The sequence below is a fragment of the Anastrepha obliqua genome, chromosome 6, assembly GCF_027943255.1.
Source record: "Anastrepha obliqua isolate idAnaObli1 chromosome 6, idAnaObli1_1.0, whole genome shotgun sequence".
NCBI lineage: Eukaryota > Metazoa > Arthropoda > Insecta > Diptera > Tephritidae > Anastrepha > Anastrepha obliqua.
The window spans coordinates 16,885,145-16,901,692 of record NC_072897.1 but is presented as its reverse complement, the minus strand read 5'-3'; the positions used below and the strand labels follow the sequence as shown (position 1 = coordinate 16,901,692).

The 16,548-nt window shown below is 42.3% G+C and overlaps 2 protein-coding genes across 2 annotated transcripts; both read left to right on the top strand.

Moving 5' to 3' along the window:
* Positions 1-6,240: 6,240 nt before the first annotated feature.
* LOC129249942 (uncharacterized) lies at positions 6,241-8,569 on the top strand. Its single transcript, XM_054889604.1, has 2 exons — positions 6,241-7,319; positions 7,827-8,569. The coding sequence occupies exons 1-2, from the start codon at positions 7,080-7,082 to the stop codon at positions 7,998-8,000; spliced, it is 414 nt and encodes a 137-aa protein (XP_054745579.1). The 5' UTR covers positions 6,241-7,079; the 3' UTR covers positions 8,001-8,569.
* On the top strand, positions 8,013-9,428 carry LOC129250186 (uncharacterized). The gene has a single exon (XM_054889822.1). The coding sequence runs from the start codon at positions 8,013-8,015 to the stop codon at positions 9,426-9,428; it is 1,416 nt and encodes a 471-aa protein (XP_054745797.1).
* Positions 9,429-16,548: the final 7,120 nt, after the last annotated feature.

Below are 16,548 nucleotides of genomic sequence, written 5' to 3'. Positions count from 1 at the left end.
GGGCTCGCCGGAATCCGATTTCTTCTTCGGCGGCGGTACGTAGGGAACGAGAAATGTTGCTTCATTGCTCGTGCATGCCGGTTTGTTGGGAAGTGCTCTCTAAGAGCAGGAGTGAGAGTCGAGTGGCGAATCTTCTGGCTGTCTGTTGTGATTGCAGCTTTTCGATGTCGAACATTCTTTGCGTAGGTAGATGTACGTTTTTTGCTACACAGAGGCGTGTGCGCAGTTTGGCTGCAACAAGGTAATGATCCGAGTCAATGTTGGGTCCTCGGATCGTACGTACATCTAATACACTAGAAGCGTGTCTTCCATCTATCACAACATGATCGATCTGGTTTCGCGTTTTTCGATCAGGGGACAGCCAGGTAGCTTGGTGGATTTTTTTATGCTGGAATCTGGTGCTGCAGACTACCATGTTTCGGGCCCCGGCGAAGTCGATCAGCCTCTGTCCGTTACCGGATGTTTCGTTGTGCAGGCTGAATTTTCCGACTGTGGGACCAAAAATTCCTTCCTTGCCCACCCTGGCGTTGAAGTCGCCAAGCACGATTTTTGTGTCGTGGCGGGGGCAGTGCTCATACGAACGCTCCAAGCGCTCATAGAAGGAATTTTTGGTCGCATCGTCCTTCTCTTCCGTCGGGGCGTGGGCGCAAATTAGCGATATGTTAAAAAAACGGGCTTTGATGCGGATTATTGCGAGACGCTCGTCCACCGGAGTGAACGACAGTACTTGGCGACGAAGTCTCTCTCCCACAACAAATCCGACACCGAATTTGCGCTCCTTTACATGGCAGCTGTAGTAGACGTCGCAAGGTCCTATGGTTTTCTTGTCTTGCCCCGTCCATCGCATCTCTTGGATGGCAGTGATGTCAGCCTTTGCTCTTACGAGGACATCAACCAGCCGGGCAGAGGCACCTTCCCCATTAAGGGACCAGACATTCCAGGTGCATGCCCTCAAATCGTATTCCTTATTTCGTTTGAAGGGGTCGTCATCAGTGTTGGAAGTTCTCATCCGAGGCTTTGTTGCTGTTTTCATTGGGGGGGATTTTTAAGTGGCGGGTCCCAAACCCAGCGCACAACCAGCTATGCTGGGATGCTTCGCCTTCTCACGTTAGCTCACTCCCGAACGGGTCTTCGAAAGCTAACCAGAGGATACGTGGGCTAATCCCCGACGTTGTGAGCTGCTTGAACCATATGTAGAAGAATCGTCCTGGCCACTCCCAAGTGAATGGCGATCAGTAACTTTCCCCACTTGCGTGGACTTTTACACATGGAACCATCTCCATTCCATTAAGTCGTATTGCTGCCTCAAAAATTGAGGCGAGTCTAAGTGCAATCATATCTATTGTATGTTGCAGATTAGCGAGGATAATTCCATCTGACCCCGGCGATTTGTAAACTATAGGATAAGTTCTACGGTCTTTGTTGCAGAGACAACCTGGAAAGTGTGTCAGCATTAGTAATGCCAGTGTTTCTTCACGATTAGCTGTCCAATTGTCGTCCTCTCTCAGGAGGTAACTAGGGTTGTTGGGGCTCATTGATGCATATTTTCGTTGTCTACTGGTCTCGGAAGAGCTTTCTTTCTTTTGACAGAAAAATGTACTCACTGCGTTTGTTTGTGTCTGAACTTCCCCAGCCATGATAGTGGGCAAAAGCATCTACTCCCAGTATAAATGGAATACCATGTATCGCGTCATGTAGGACGAGGCAAACTATATGGGAAGGACAATATTGGCCCTCCACTAATATGACTACGTTATCCGCATCGCTAAATTGTATCAATAAGTACACATTAATACGTTTTTTCACTAGTTTGCACGACCTGGGTTTACCTTTGTCGGTGACATATACCAGTTTGTACTCCTTGTTGCTCTACACGCAAACCCGATGTTTTACGAACCATGGTTCTTGAATGAGCGTGATATCTTCGTCTATTTCAGAGAGATGGAAGATGAGTCCGGCTGAGGCCGTCTTTCTGTGGTGAAAATTGATCTGTACAACCCTCACCATCGCTGGTACACTTTGTAGGATGACAGCCAAGCATGGTTTGGTCAGCATTCTCCTCGTCGGAAGTAGTGAGGATATACTCTTCATCCTCCATATCATCAGAGTATTCACCCACTATATCCTCTAGGGCAACCCTTCGGAAATTGATGCCTCGTCGCCCGGACGGTTGTCTAAAGCAACCGTGGCCTCCTCCGTAGATGAGGTCATGTTTCCTTCTGAGTTACTCTTACTGGCTACATCCGGTCTGTAGACATCGATTGTCAGTGTATGGAAGCCGTAATTTACCTTTAATTTTTGGCTGGCGAGTGGGTCCAGTGATTCCTCATTCAAGATGATCACAGCTAGCCTTCTCTTACCATTCACTTAGCCAATCTTTGCCACCTTCCACTTGCTGGTAGGTAGCACAGGGTTGCCTCGTTTGATCAGTTCCAGCCCTTCCTCTGGGTCGGGGTAAAAGTCTGGTATCGAGGCTTTGGACCTTGGCCCTCGGAAAGGCTCCCCTATGCGTTTTACTTCCAGGGTGTATAGGTACACCAACCGTTCATCAGCGCACCTTAATTTGACGCGGGGTTGGAACCAACCCACATTCGCGCAATTGGGTGGAGGTCCGGAAAGGCTCCCCTATGTGTTTTACTTCCAGGGTGTATAGGCACACCAATTGTTCATCAACGCACCTTAATTTGACGCGGGGTTGGAACTAACCCGCATTCGCGCAACTGGGGTGAGGTCCGGGATTTTCTTTCAGGATATCCCTGTACACTTTCCAGAGGGGGGTCTACGGGGTCTACTTCTGGCACCAGATGTGGATGGAATGTCATCGCCAACTTGTTTTGAGAAAGGGTTGGGATTGTTATTCTAGTAATAGGCCTCGCTGCCGTGCATTCAGTAATTTTTGTCAAACTAAATGGATCGACCTGGATCACATTTTTCCGCTTCGCGATATGAGTGGAAATAAGATATTGGCGGTGCTGCAGACGGACGATGAATATGGAAATATGTTTAGTATGTGAAGGTCAGTTCTGGATAAGTAGGAGTTTAACCTGCTACAATATCCAGAACTTAATTGTACCAGGGTTACGCGGGTCTCACGAGGAAGCTGGAGCTCTTCATCTGCTGTGGTGGTGGTAGGACTCCGATTACGGCATTCGGCGGTCGAAAGCTTAAGAAGGTGGTGATGGTCTCCCGATAAGTGTCGTTTATTGTCTGTCTAAACACTGTCTGGTCCAGTAGATGTCTGTTCGTTTCGACCTGGATTTCGTCGGCGTAATTGAGGAGGCATCTTTACTGGGAGCATATGTGCCTCGTTGTAAAGATGTTGAAGAGGGGATATCAAAAGGCAATCCGTCGCTGTCCGAATAGCAGTGTTTTGGCAAGTCTCGAGCTTTATCCACTGCGTGTCGCTAGTTCCAGGCAACCAGACAGACGCAGCATAGTTTAGAACAGGCCGACCAATTGCATTAAATGTCGATAACAACATTTCATTGCTTTGAGGACCTTGTTGCGATTTTGGACTTTAGTGGCAATTGCGGTTGTGTGATTGTTATAACAGTCGGAATTGGTGTGCCATCGACTTTTAACTTGAGTTGCAGTTTGACTCCCTTTGTCCAGGTGGTAAAGAGGGTCGTCGTGGACTTTGTGCGGGAAAGTTAGAGATTCCTCGAGTAAAAAAGGGAGAAAGAGAGTGAGACTTTAGCACCAGATCTCCTTAAAATTCGTAGACACAGATGTACGAATTAAATGGCTAAGAGAATTAAGTGAAAAGTAGTAGGTGGAAAAAGATAAAGAATGGTTCCCGGTATATTGTCCCACATTGTATGGGCACTTTCTCACGTCAATATGTTGAATTGGAATAGAACGACAAATAAAATTGAGAATTCCTTACACAAATAATGTAGCGCGATTTAATCGTCCTATTCAGAAATGTGGTTTAACTGCTCGATCTCCTTTACGGAAGAAAATGTCTACAGTGATAATGCTCTAAGCGACGGCGAGGTGATGGAATTTACAGGCTCACCAGGAAAACTAATAAACATGAACCAGGAGCATGGCAGCCATGGGTACAATACAATTGATGCTGGGTCTGCTCTAATCTGTAAAAGCGCTCTGCGAATGATGGGTGCGAAACTAGCCAAATAGTAAAATATTATGAATAGTTATAAACACGTCAATCAAGAAATGAAGAGCGTACCGTCACTGGGTCACTTACTGAAAGTAACTGGGCTAAAGAATATGCCCCATAAGGAATTTGCATGCATGTTAGGCTTTACTGCCCGAGGACGTATGGCCAAAATTTGCAAGTTTGTGGCCTAAGAGTACGAGTATATTATGTTCGAAATGTGGCTTGGGTGGTTCAGACCATCCTATGGGGGGTTAGAAATGTCCTAAGTATTAAGAAGCACGAGAAGTACGATATCAAAATAAATAAAAATTAGGCTGTCGAAGCTTAACCTAAAAGTTGCTCAGGATCTCCCTAAGTGAAATTTTCAAATAGCGTTATCACGAAAGCTGGAGTCAATCTGACGAAAAGGGGACGTCATTGAATTTATAAGGCCGTAACACTAATTTTTTAGGCGCTGTTAAAATATGGATTTCATTATCTTCAGTTTTTCAGTGTTTTAACTAGCAGGCTTATTGCATTAATTATTGAGCGCTCATTGCATCCTGAGAAAACCATTTGTATTTGTAAATAATGGCACACACTGGAATTTTTCGATATCTAAATAACACAATTGCCGAGATAGGAGGAAAAGCCACGTATTATCAATTGTTTAAAAAATTGTCAAATTGTTTAAATACCTGTATTTTTAGTTCTATTTATATCAAAATGGCACAGGGTTATATCAACCCACTACTTACTCATGGAATGACAGTACCCAGGATACAGCGTTGAAACAACATCGTACGACTGCAAAATATGTCAACACCTAGAACAGCTACATAGTGGCTTTTTATGAAATTCATCAGTCATGCTAAATTGCATACAACGAATTGAAAGCTTGATGGTTCAGCCGAAAATATTTCATAATACTGTATATATATGTATGTCTTATAAAGGGTGATCAGATTGGAGATACTTGTTCCAATTGGGGGGTTTTTTTGGACAGATCTCGCGTGACTACTGCAAAATTAAATACATAAGTATTCATTGACATTTCATCGTGGAAAGTCTTACTCCTCAACAACGTTTACAAACCGTATAATTGTATTACAAAAACTGATGCTCTGTGAAAAGTGTTCATCTCGTGATCAGGTCAACTTATGGTGTACATAACTGTCTTACCGAACGCACTAATCGGCAAACCATCGGCAAAATTGAGAATAATTTAACATAACTGGGAAATACTTAACCGATTAGAACACGTACATCCCGAAGTGAAAAAAATATTACGGCTCTAAATGAGAGTTTTGCCGAAGACCCGGAAGAATCGATTCGGCGCTGATCTCAACAACGTGGCCTATCTTATGGCACTACTTGGGCGAATTCACGCAAAGGTCTTGGTTTGAAGGCCTATAAAATACAGCTAGTCCAAGATTTGAAGCCGGCTGATCCTCAAAAGCGTCATAATTTCAGTCGTTGGGCTCTTGAGAAACTCATCGAAGATCCCCATTTTTGGACCAGAATTTTGCGATTAGGTCCGGCAACCCGAAGTCTTTCAAGAACAGCCATTACATCCATTGAAAGCAACCGTTTGGTGTGGCCTATGAGGTGGGGAAATCATCGGCCCATATTTCTTCAAAGACAAGGCTGGGGCCATTGTAACAGTAAATGGCGAACGCTATCGCGCCATGCTAAACCACTTTTTAATGTCGGAAATTGTAGCCCGGGATCTCCACAGCATTTGGTTCCAACATGAAGGCGTTACTTGCATATAATCCGTGAAACAATGGATTTATTGCGTCGTCGTATCGGTGAGCAATTTATCTCTCGTCTCGGACCAGTGGATGGGCCACCTAGATCATGTGATATCACACCTTTGGACTTTTATGTGTAGGTGTATGCAAAGGCGGCCGCGGTAGCCGAATGGGTTGATGCGTGATTACCATTCGCACTTCACAGAGAGAACGTCGGTTCGAATCTCGGTGAAACACCAAAATTAGCAAAACGAGTGTATTTCTGCCATGAAAAAGCTCCTCATAAAAATATATCTGCGGTTCGGAGTCGGCTTAAAACTGTAGGTCCCTCCATTTGTGGAACAACATCAAGGCGCACACCACAAATAGGAGGAGGAGCTCGGCCAAACACCCAAAAAGGGTGTACGCGCCAATTATATATATAGGTATATATGCAAAGTCTAAATGCTTTGTGGACAAACCAGCTTCTATTGAGGCATTGGAAGCCAACATTACTAAAGTCATTCACGAAATACCGAGTTGAATTCCTTTAAATACTACTAGGACCTATATTAAATGGAAGCCTTTATTTAGGCAAAGAAAATAAATACAGGACTATATTTATGTAGTCCAACGTAATTATTTTGAGTATTTATTTATTCCAGTTTATTAAATAGTTACATTTATCATATAACAGTAGGGGAGGTCGGGGTATTCTTGGACACGGGGAATTGTTGGACAGCTCGGTATCTTTCCTCCCCGTAACGCTAGAGGTATCAACCAATAGCCATGCACTTATATCGTAATCAGCTCACTTTTTATTAGGCAGTCGACCTGTTTAGACACGCAGATTCAGCGCTGTCAAAGAGTAAAAAAATTCGACACTGTGAAATTTTTTTTTGCACTAAGTACTATATTTATTTTGACTGCTGTTTTCAACGTATTAATTCAGGTAAGTATATTTATAATATTCGTGAAACCTTAAATCACTGATGCATAAAGGAACTATGCATGAAGTTTTCATTGTGTTTTTTGTACTATGACATTTTGTAAAAGTAAGCATTCGGGGAATTATTGGACACTTTTCTCGGGGTTATTATTGGACACTTAGTTCTTGATGTTTTACAATATAAATTCGTGTGATTGACATGTATAAGTGTTTTTTCATACATAATTTTATCAGGGCTTTTGTTTTTTGTCAATTTCTATTATTATTTTAGACTTATAAAGTTTTCTGTGACAGAATGCCGCGTTATTATGCCAAGAAAGAAAAGACGATTGATTTCGACAATATTTTGGAGGCGATTAAGCTGGTGAAATTGCACAAGAACTCCATTCGACAAGCTGCAAAGGCGGAAAACATTCCAAAAAGCACTTTGGCTTGGCACATTTCGAATTTTGACAAGGCAAATATTGACGTTGCTGCTGATAATGTTGATGTGATGAAGAATTTGCTGAAAGAACATTCGACGACCGGCAAAACAGTGAGTTGTGTTAATTTCATTCATTTTTTTTTATTCAATCACAAATAAATTTATTATTATTCATTAATTCATTTATTTTGCTTCATGAAGAAAGCTTTGTTTTCCTTCAAATTATGAATTTTTTAAAAATGCTTCAATCGAAATTTTTTTACATTAATTTATAAATTGATAGCACAAATCTGTGAAATTTGACTTTTTTTTGTTACAAAAGATTTAGGGCTGATTTTTGCAAGTTTTTACACGTAGAATACGAACCTGATCTTAGAAATGATCCATTACTTCAGAATTTTTTATAATTTCATCTCAGATATCCGAAAAATTTCAATTTTTGTCATTTTCGTAAATTTTTTTATATTCATTTCATGAACCGCATTTCATGCGCATTTTAACCCACAAAAAATCCTAAATATTAAAAATGATCCAATGATAATAAAAATTTTATCTCTATGAGGAAGCACAATGTTCATGAAATGAACATAATTTTCAGCTTGTTTATTTTTATTTCAGATTTTCAATGCAGAGCAAGAGAGTGTGCTGATGAAATACCTTCTTGACGCCAGCAACATCAACTATGGATTGAGTTTGAAGGAACTGCGAAAACTTGCATATGAATATGCTAATAAGATCGGCATTTCGTATCCGAACTCATGGAATGCCAACAAAGAGGCAAGTACGGATTAGCAATTGGCCTTCATGAAACGTCACCGGAATTTGTCATTACGAACAGCGGAACAAGTGAGTCAGAATCGTGCAAAGTCTTTCAACAAAGAGAATGTCGATGCCTTCTTCAACAATCTGTCGTCTGTGCTCAGTGCCACCCAGTTCGAATCGCATCGAATTTGGAACATGGACGAATGTCCATGCCCGACTGTGCCAACGAAAGTAGTCAAAACAATTGCACCGAAAGGAAAAAAGCGTGTAGGAACATCAACATCTGCCGAGAGAGGCACAAATGTGACTCTAGCATTGTCCGTTAGCGCGACGGGGCAATCAATTCCGCCGTTTTATCTCTTCCCACGGAACAACATGAAAGAGGTGTACATGACGCATGCAACACTTGGCGCAGTTGGTTTCGCAAATGGTTCTGGGTGGATGACATCAGAAGACTTCATCCGATATATGCAACATTTCATCAAACACACGGGCGCGAATGCGGATTCACCAACTCTTCTGCTTCTCGACAATCACACGTCACATTTGTCGATTGAGACCATTGAATTGGCATTGAGGCACGGCATTACCATGATCTCATTCCCACCGCATTGCACGCACCGTATGCAGCCGCTCGATGTTTCGGTATTTGGCCCTTTCAAGAACATGTTCACCATAAAACATGATGCTTGGAAGAAGTCCAACGTAGGCGTGATTTTTGATTTACATCATGTACCACTCATCGTCGACCAATCATTAGACGTTGCCTTGACGCCAAAAAACATTAAGGCGGGATTTCGAGCGACAGGAATTTTTCCATTCAATCCGCAAGCCTTCACGGAAATCGACTTTGTTGCTTCGAAGTTGAGTGGCGAAAATGCGTGCGACGATGATGAAGAAGATGTCGATAATCAGCGTCGAATCATTATGTCTGGGGATTCAATATCAACCGCAGCTCATGAAGAAATCACGACATCCGAACCATCGACAAGCACTGCGGTTTCGGTCAAAGACCTCCGCCTTGCATTGACATCGGTAGGTCCGCTGAAACTTGGCACGCCAGTTAAGAAGTCAAACCGTGGTCGCAAGTCAATGAAATCGGCCGTATTGACACCGCCAGAATGTGTAACCGAAATACGTGAAAAGGCTAAGAAGAAACAGGAGAGATTATCGGAGAAAGGCGACACACCAGCAGCAAAGAAACGAAAAAACACACCAGCAACAAAGAAACTAAAAGGCCGTGGAAAACCAAAGACTCCTCTGAAGAAAATACCGTCTTCTACTGAAACCGACGATGAGGAAGACATTGATTTCTGCATAATTTGCATGGAAAATATGCCCAAGAAGGAGAACCGCCGAAACACGGCCCATTGCATCGCCTGTGATCGATGTGTTCACTTGAGTTGCGCCGGAGAGAACCCCAATGCATTTACGTGTGTTCAATGCGGTCCACAATAATATTTCTTGTCAAATTTCAATTTATTTTGTAAATTAAGTCTTATTTTTTCATTTTCATTCTCAAATAAAAATTTTCGAACAATAATTTAAATTTTCTATTAATTTACGAACTGTCCAATAATTCCCCGAGATTTTTGAAAATCGCGAAAATCGATATTTTGCGCTAACTGATATTAACTGTACAATATCATACCATTTGATCAAGTTGTCATACCAAAATGAAGGTTATTTCTCGTACTTTAAAACTAAGTTTTCGCATTTTTAGAAAAAAAATTTTTTTGCGAGTTTTCGTACAAAATGAAAGTGTGTCCAATAATACCCCGACTTCCCCTAAGAATTTTTACAGATACTTATTTGTATTACCATTTAGAAACCTGCCGAATACGATAAATTTGCGTAAATGATGTGATACGTGAAATAACGGGTGATTTTTTAGCTATTATCTTTTGAAACAGTTGGTTTAAACAGCTGACGCTCGTTTCGAATCTTGTTTCACTGTCAAACATCTTCAGTTTGGTCTATAATTTAACCATGAATCGTCTTACAAACGAACAACGCTTGCAAATCATTGAATTTTATTATAAAAATGCGTGTTCTGTTAAGAAAGTTTATCGCGCGCTTCTTCCCTTTTATGGTCAGTTTAATCGACCCACTGAAGCGGTTATTCGAGCTATTGTGACAAAATTTAGAACCAAATTTACATTATTGGACATCAAACCACCAACACGCTTACGTAGAGTGCGAACTGAAGAAAATATCGCAGCTCTATGAAAAATAAGTAAAAAAATCAAATTTTTTGAAAGTTTTTGGTCTCTATCTTCATGAATTCAAAAGATAATAAAAAAAATTCTTTCACGGTTGGAAAGGTTAAACTTTTAGCTGGAAAATGAAAAAAAAAATTTTAATTTTGTCAAAAAATGACAAAGATACGATGTAGTTTGTACATGAATATGCCTAAAAACGGTTTTTTGGCTCTAAAACGAGATTTTGAGGGTGTATTCAAAATTTAATATTATACATACAATTCTTTTCAGTTTTTCATAAGCTACAACCCTCACCATGTCCGATCCAAAGTTTTTTTGCAACTTTTTTTTTTGTACCACAGTGTTATTGATTCGTCGCCGTTCGCAGCAATTGGGCCTCTGTTACTCAACAACGTGGAAATTTTTGGGAAAGGATTTAGGTGTGAAGCCTTTCAAAATACAGCTGGTGCAAGAATTGCAGCCGAACGACCTACCGCAACGCAGAATTTTTGGTGAATGGGTTCTTGGAAAGTTGGCCGAAGATTCACTTTTTTATCGAAAAATTGTGTTCAGCGACGAAGCTCATTTTTGCATCAATGGGTACGTAAATAAGCAGAATTGTCGATTTTGGAGTGAAGATCAGCCAGAAAAATTGCAAGAGCTACCAATGTATCCAGAAAAGGTCACAGTGTGGTGCGGTTTATGGGCTGGAGGTATCATTGGACCGTACTTCTTCAAAGAGGTTGCGAATCGTAACGTAACTGTGAATGGTGAGCGCTACCGTGAAATGATATCCAACTTTTTTTTGCCCAAAATGCAAGAGCTTGACTTGCATGACATGTGGTTTCAGCAAGACGGTGCTACTTGCCACACAGCACGCGTAACAATGGACTTGTTGAGAGGCGAGTTCGGTGAACATTTTATTTCACGTGCGGGACCTGGCAGTTGGCCACCCAGATCGTGCGATATAACGCCTTTAGACTATTTTTTGTAAGGCTATGTTAAAGCTCATGTCTATTCAGACAAGCTTCAATTAACGCATTGGAAGACAACATTAAAGCATTTATACGTGAGATTCCGGCCGAAACATTGGAAAGAGTACGTTAAAATTGGACTAAGCGGATGAACCATTTGAAGCGCAGTCGCGGTCAACATTTGCATGAAATAATCTTCAAAGATTAAATTATATGGACTGTACTATCGATTTAAATAAAAATTTGAATCAAATGCTGTCATACTTATGGTCTATAAAATGGCGGCCAGACCTTTTTGGAAATACTATTAGGAGAAAAGAGTTTACGTCCATTTTACAATTTATCCACTTTGATAAAAGAAATCAACGGATGAACAATTATTCCCTACGTAAGCGAGATGCCGATTCACGTAGTACATGTTTGCTTCAACTAACAGAAGAGCTTTCCTCTGAGTATAAAAATACATCTGAACAGCAAAACTTGAATAGCTTCTGGAACAAACATCGATCTGGTTTCGCGTTTTTCGATCAGGGGACAGCCAGGTAGCTTGGTGGATTTTTTTATGCTGGAATCTGGTGCTGCAGACTACCATGTTTCGGGCCCCGGCGAAGTCGATCAGCCTCTGTCCGTTACCGGATGTTTCGTTGTGCAGGCTGAATTTTCCGACTGTGGGACCAAAAATTCCTTCCTTGCCCACCCTGGCGTTGAAGTCGCCAAGCACGATTTTTGTGTCGTGGCGGGGGCAGTGCTCATACGAACGCTCCAAGCGCTCATAGAAGGAATTTTTGGTCGCATCGTCCTTCTCTTCCGTCGGGGCGTGGGCGCAAATTAGCGATATGTTAAAAAAACGGGCTTTGATGCGGATTATTGCGAGACGCTCGTCCACCGGAGTGAACGACAGTACTTGGCGACGAAGTCTCTCTCCCACAACAAATCCGACACCGAATTTGCGCTCCTTTACATGGCAGCTGTAGTAGACGTCGCAAGGTCCTATGGTTTTCTTGTCTTGCCCCGTCCATCGCATCTCTTGGATGGCAGTGATGTCAGCCTTTGCTCTTACGAGGACATCAACCAGCCGGGCAGAGGCACCTTCCCCATTAAGGGACCAGACATTCCAGGTGCATGCCCTCAAATCGTATTCCTTATTTCGTTTGAAGGGGTCGTCATCAGTGTTGGAAGTTCTCATCCGAGGCTTTGTTGCTGTTTTCATTGGGGGGGATTTTTAAGTGGCGGGTCCCAAACCCAGCGCACAACCAGCTATGCTGGGATGCTTCGCCTTCTCACGTTAGCTCACTCCCGAACGGGTCTTCGAAAGCTAACCAGAGGATACGTGGGCTAATCCCCGACGTTGTGAGCTGCTTGAACCATATGTAGAAGAATCGTCCTGGCCACTCCCAAGTGAATGGCGATCAGTAACTTTCCCCACTTGCGTGGACTTTTACACATGGAACCATCTCCATTCCATTAAGTCGTATTGCTGCCTCAAAAATTGAGGCGAGTCTAAGTGCAATCATATCTATTGTATGTTGCAGATTAGCGAGGATAATTCCATCTGACCCCGGCGATTTGTAAACTATAGGATAAGTTCTACGGTCTTTGTTGCAGAGACAACCTGGAAAGTGTGTCAGCATTAGTAATGCCAGTGTTTCTTCACGATTAGCTGTCCAATTGTCGTCCTCTCTCAGGAGGTAACTAGGGTTGTTGGGGCTCATTGATGCATATTTTCGTTGTCTACTGGTCTCGGAAGAGCTTTCTTTCTTTTGACAGAAAAATGTACTCACTGCGTTTGTTTGTGTCTGAACTTCCCCAGCCATGATAGTGGGCAAAAGCATCTACTCCCAGTATAAATGGAATACCATGTATCGCGTCATGTAGGACGAGGCAAACTATATGGGAAGGACAATATTGGCCCTCCACTAATATGACTACGTTATCCGCATCGCTAAATTGTATCAATAAGTACACATTAATACGTTTTTTCACTAGTTTGCACGACCTGGGTTTACCTTTGTCGGTGACATATACCAGTTTGTACTCCTTGTTGCTCTACACGCAAACCCGATGTTTTACGAACCATGGTTCTTGAATGAGCGTGATATCTTCGTCTATTTCAGAGAGATGGAAGATGAGTCCGGCTGAGGCCGTCTTTCTGTGGTGAAAATTGATCTGTACAACCCTCACCATCGCTGGTACACTTTGTAGGATGACAGCCAAGCATGGTTTGGTCAGCATTCTCCTCGTCGGAAGTAGTGAGGATATACTCTTCATCCTCCATATCATCAGAGTATTCACCCACTATATCCTCTAGGGCAACCCTTCGGAAATTGATGCCTCGTCGCCCGGACGGTTGTCTAAAGCAACCGTGGCCTCCTCCGTAGATGAGGTCATGTTTCCTTCTGAGTTACTCTTACTGGCTACATCCGGTCTGTAGACATCGATTGTCAGTGTATGGAAGCCGTAATTTACCTTTAATTTTTGGCTGGCGAGTGGGTCCAGTGATTCCTCATTCAAGATGATCACAGCTAGCCTTCTCTTGACATTCACTTAGCCAATCTTTGCCACCTTCCACTTGCTGGTAGGTAGCACAGGGTTGCCTCGTTTGATCAGTTCCAGCCCTTCCTCTGGGTCGGGGTAAAAGTCTGGTATCGAGGCTTTGGACCTTGGCCCTCGGAAAGGCTCCCCTATGCGTTTTACTTCCAGGGTGTATAGGTACACCAACCGTTCATCAGCGCACCTTAATTTGACGCGGGGTTGGAACCAACCCACATTCGCGCAATTGGGTGGAGGTCCGGAAAGGCTCCCCTATGTGTTTTACTTCCAGGGTGTATAGGCACACCAATTGTTCATCAACGCACCTTAATTTGACGCGGGGTTGGAACTAACCCGCATTCGCGCAACTGGGGTGAGGTCCGGGATTTTCTTTCAGGATATCCCTGTACACTTTCCAGAGGGGGGTCTACGGGGTCTACTTCTGGCACCAGATGTGGATGGAATGTCATCGCCAACTTGTTTTGAGAAAGGGTTGGGATTGTTATTCTAGTAATAGGCCTCGCTGCCGTGCATTCAGTAATTTTTGTCAAACTAAATGGATCGACCTGGATCACATTTTTCCGCTTCGCGATATGAGTGGAAATAAGATATTGGCGGTGCTGCAGACGGACGATGAATATGGAAATATGTTTAGTATGTGAAGGTCAGTTCTGGATAAGTAGGAGTTTAACCTGCTACAATATCCAGAACTTAATTGTACCAGGGTTACGCGGGTCTCACGAGGAAGCTGGAGCTCTTCATCTGCTGTGGTGGTGGTAGGACTCCGATTACGGCATTCGGCGGTCGAAAGCTTAAGAAGGTGGTGATGGTCTCCCGATAAGTGTCGTTTATTGTCTGTCTAAACACTGTCTGGTCCAGTAGATGTCTGTTCGTTTCGACCTGGATTTCGTCGGCGTAATTGAGGAGGCATCTTTACTGGGAGCATATGTGCCTCGTTGTAAAGATGTTGAAGAGGGGATATCAAAAGGCAATCCGTCGCTGTCCGAATAGCAGTGTTTTGGCAAGTCTCGAGCTTTATCCACTGCGTGTCGCTAGTTCCAGGCAACCAGACAGACGCAGCATAGTTTAGAACAGGCCGACCAATTGCATTAAATGTCGATAACAACATTTCATTGCTTTGAGGACCTTGTTGCGATTTTGGACTTTAGTGGCAATTGCGGTTGTGTGATTGTTATAACAGTCGGAATTGGTGTGCCATCGACTTTTAACTTGAGTTGCAGTTTGACTCCCTTTGTCCAGGTGGTAAAGAGGGTCGTCGTGGACTTTGTGCGGGAAAGTTAGAGATTCCTCGAGTAAAAAAGGGAGAAAGAGAGTGAGACTTTAGCACCAGATCTCCTTAAAATTCGTAGACACAGATGTACGAATTAAATGGCTAAGAGAATTAAGTGAAAAGTAGTAGGTGGAAAAAGATAAAGAATGGTTCCCGGTATATTGTCCCACATTGTATGGGCACTTTCTCACGTCAATATGTTGAATTGGAATAGAACGACAAATAAAATTGAGAATTCCTTACACAAATAATGTAGCGCGATTTAATCGTCCTATTCAGAAATGTGGTTTAACTGCTCGATCTCCTTTACGGAAGAAAATGTCTACAGTGATAATGCTCTAAGCGACGGCGAGGTGATGGAATTTACAGGCTCACCAGGAAAACTAATAAACATGAACCAGGAGCATGGCAGCCATGGGTACAATACAATTGATGCTGGGTCTGCTCTAATCTGTAAAAGCGCTCTGCGAATGATGGGTGCGAAACTAGCCAAATAGTAAAATATTATGAATAGTTATAAACACGTCAATCAAGAAATGAAGAGCGTACCGTCACTGGGTCACTTACTGAAAGTAACTGGGCTAAAGAATATGCCCCATAAGGAATTTGCATGCATGTTAGGCTTTACTGCCCGAGGACGTATGGCCAAAATTTGCAAGTTTGTGGCCTAAGAGTACGAGTATATTATGTTCGAAATGTGGCTTGGGTGGTTCAGACCATCCTATGGGGGGTTAGAAATGTCCTAAGTATTAAGAAGCACGAGAAGTACGATATCAAAATAAATAAAAATTAGGCTGTCGAAGCTTAACCTAAAAGTTGCTCAGGATCTCCCTAAGTGAAATTTTCAAATAGCGTTATCACGAAAGCTGGAGTCAATCTGACGAAAAGGGGACGTCATTGAATTTATAAGGCCGTAACACTAATTTTTTAGGCGCTGTTAAAATATGGATTTCATTATCTTCAGTTTTTCAGTGTTTTAACTAGCAGGCTTATTGCATTAATTATTGAGCGCTCATTGCATCCTGAGAAAACCATTTGTATTTGTAAATAATGGCACACACTGGAATTTTTCGATATCTAAATAACACAATTGCCGAGATAGGAGGAAAAGCCACGTATTATCAATTGTTTAAAAAATTGTCAAATTGTTTAAATACCTGTATTTTTAGTTCTATTTATATCAAAATGGCACAGGGTTATATCAACCCACTACTTACTCATGGAATGACAGTACCCAGGATACAGCGTTGAAACAACATCGTACGACTGCAAAATATGTCAACACCTAGAACAGCTACATAGTGGCTTTTTATGAAATTCATCAGTCATGCTAAATTGCATACAACGAATTGAAAGCTTGATGGTTCAGCCGAAAATATTTCATAATACTGTATATATATGTATGTCTTATAAAGGGTGATCAGATTGGAGATACTTGTTCCAATTGGGGGGTTTTTTTGGACAGATCTCGCGTGACTACTGCAAAATTAAATACATAAGTATTCATTGACATTTCATCGTGGAAAGTCTTACTCCTCAACAACGTTTACAAACCGTATAATTGTATTACAAAAACTGATGCT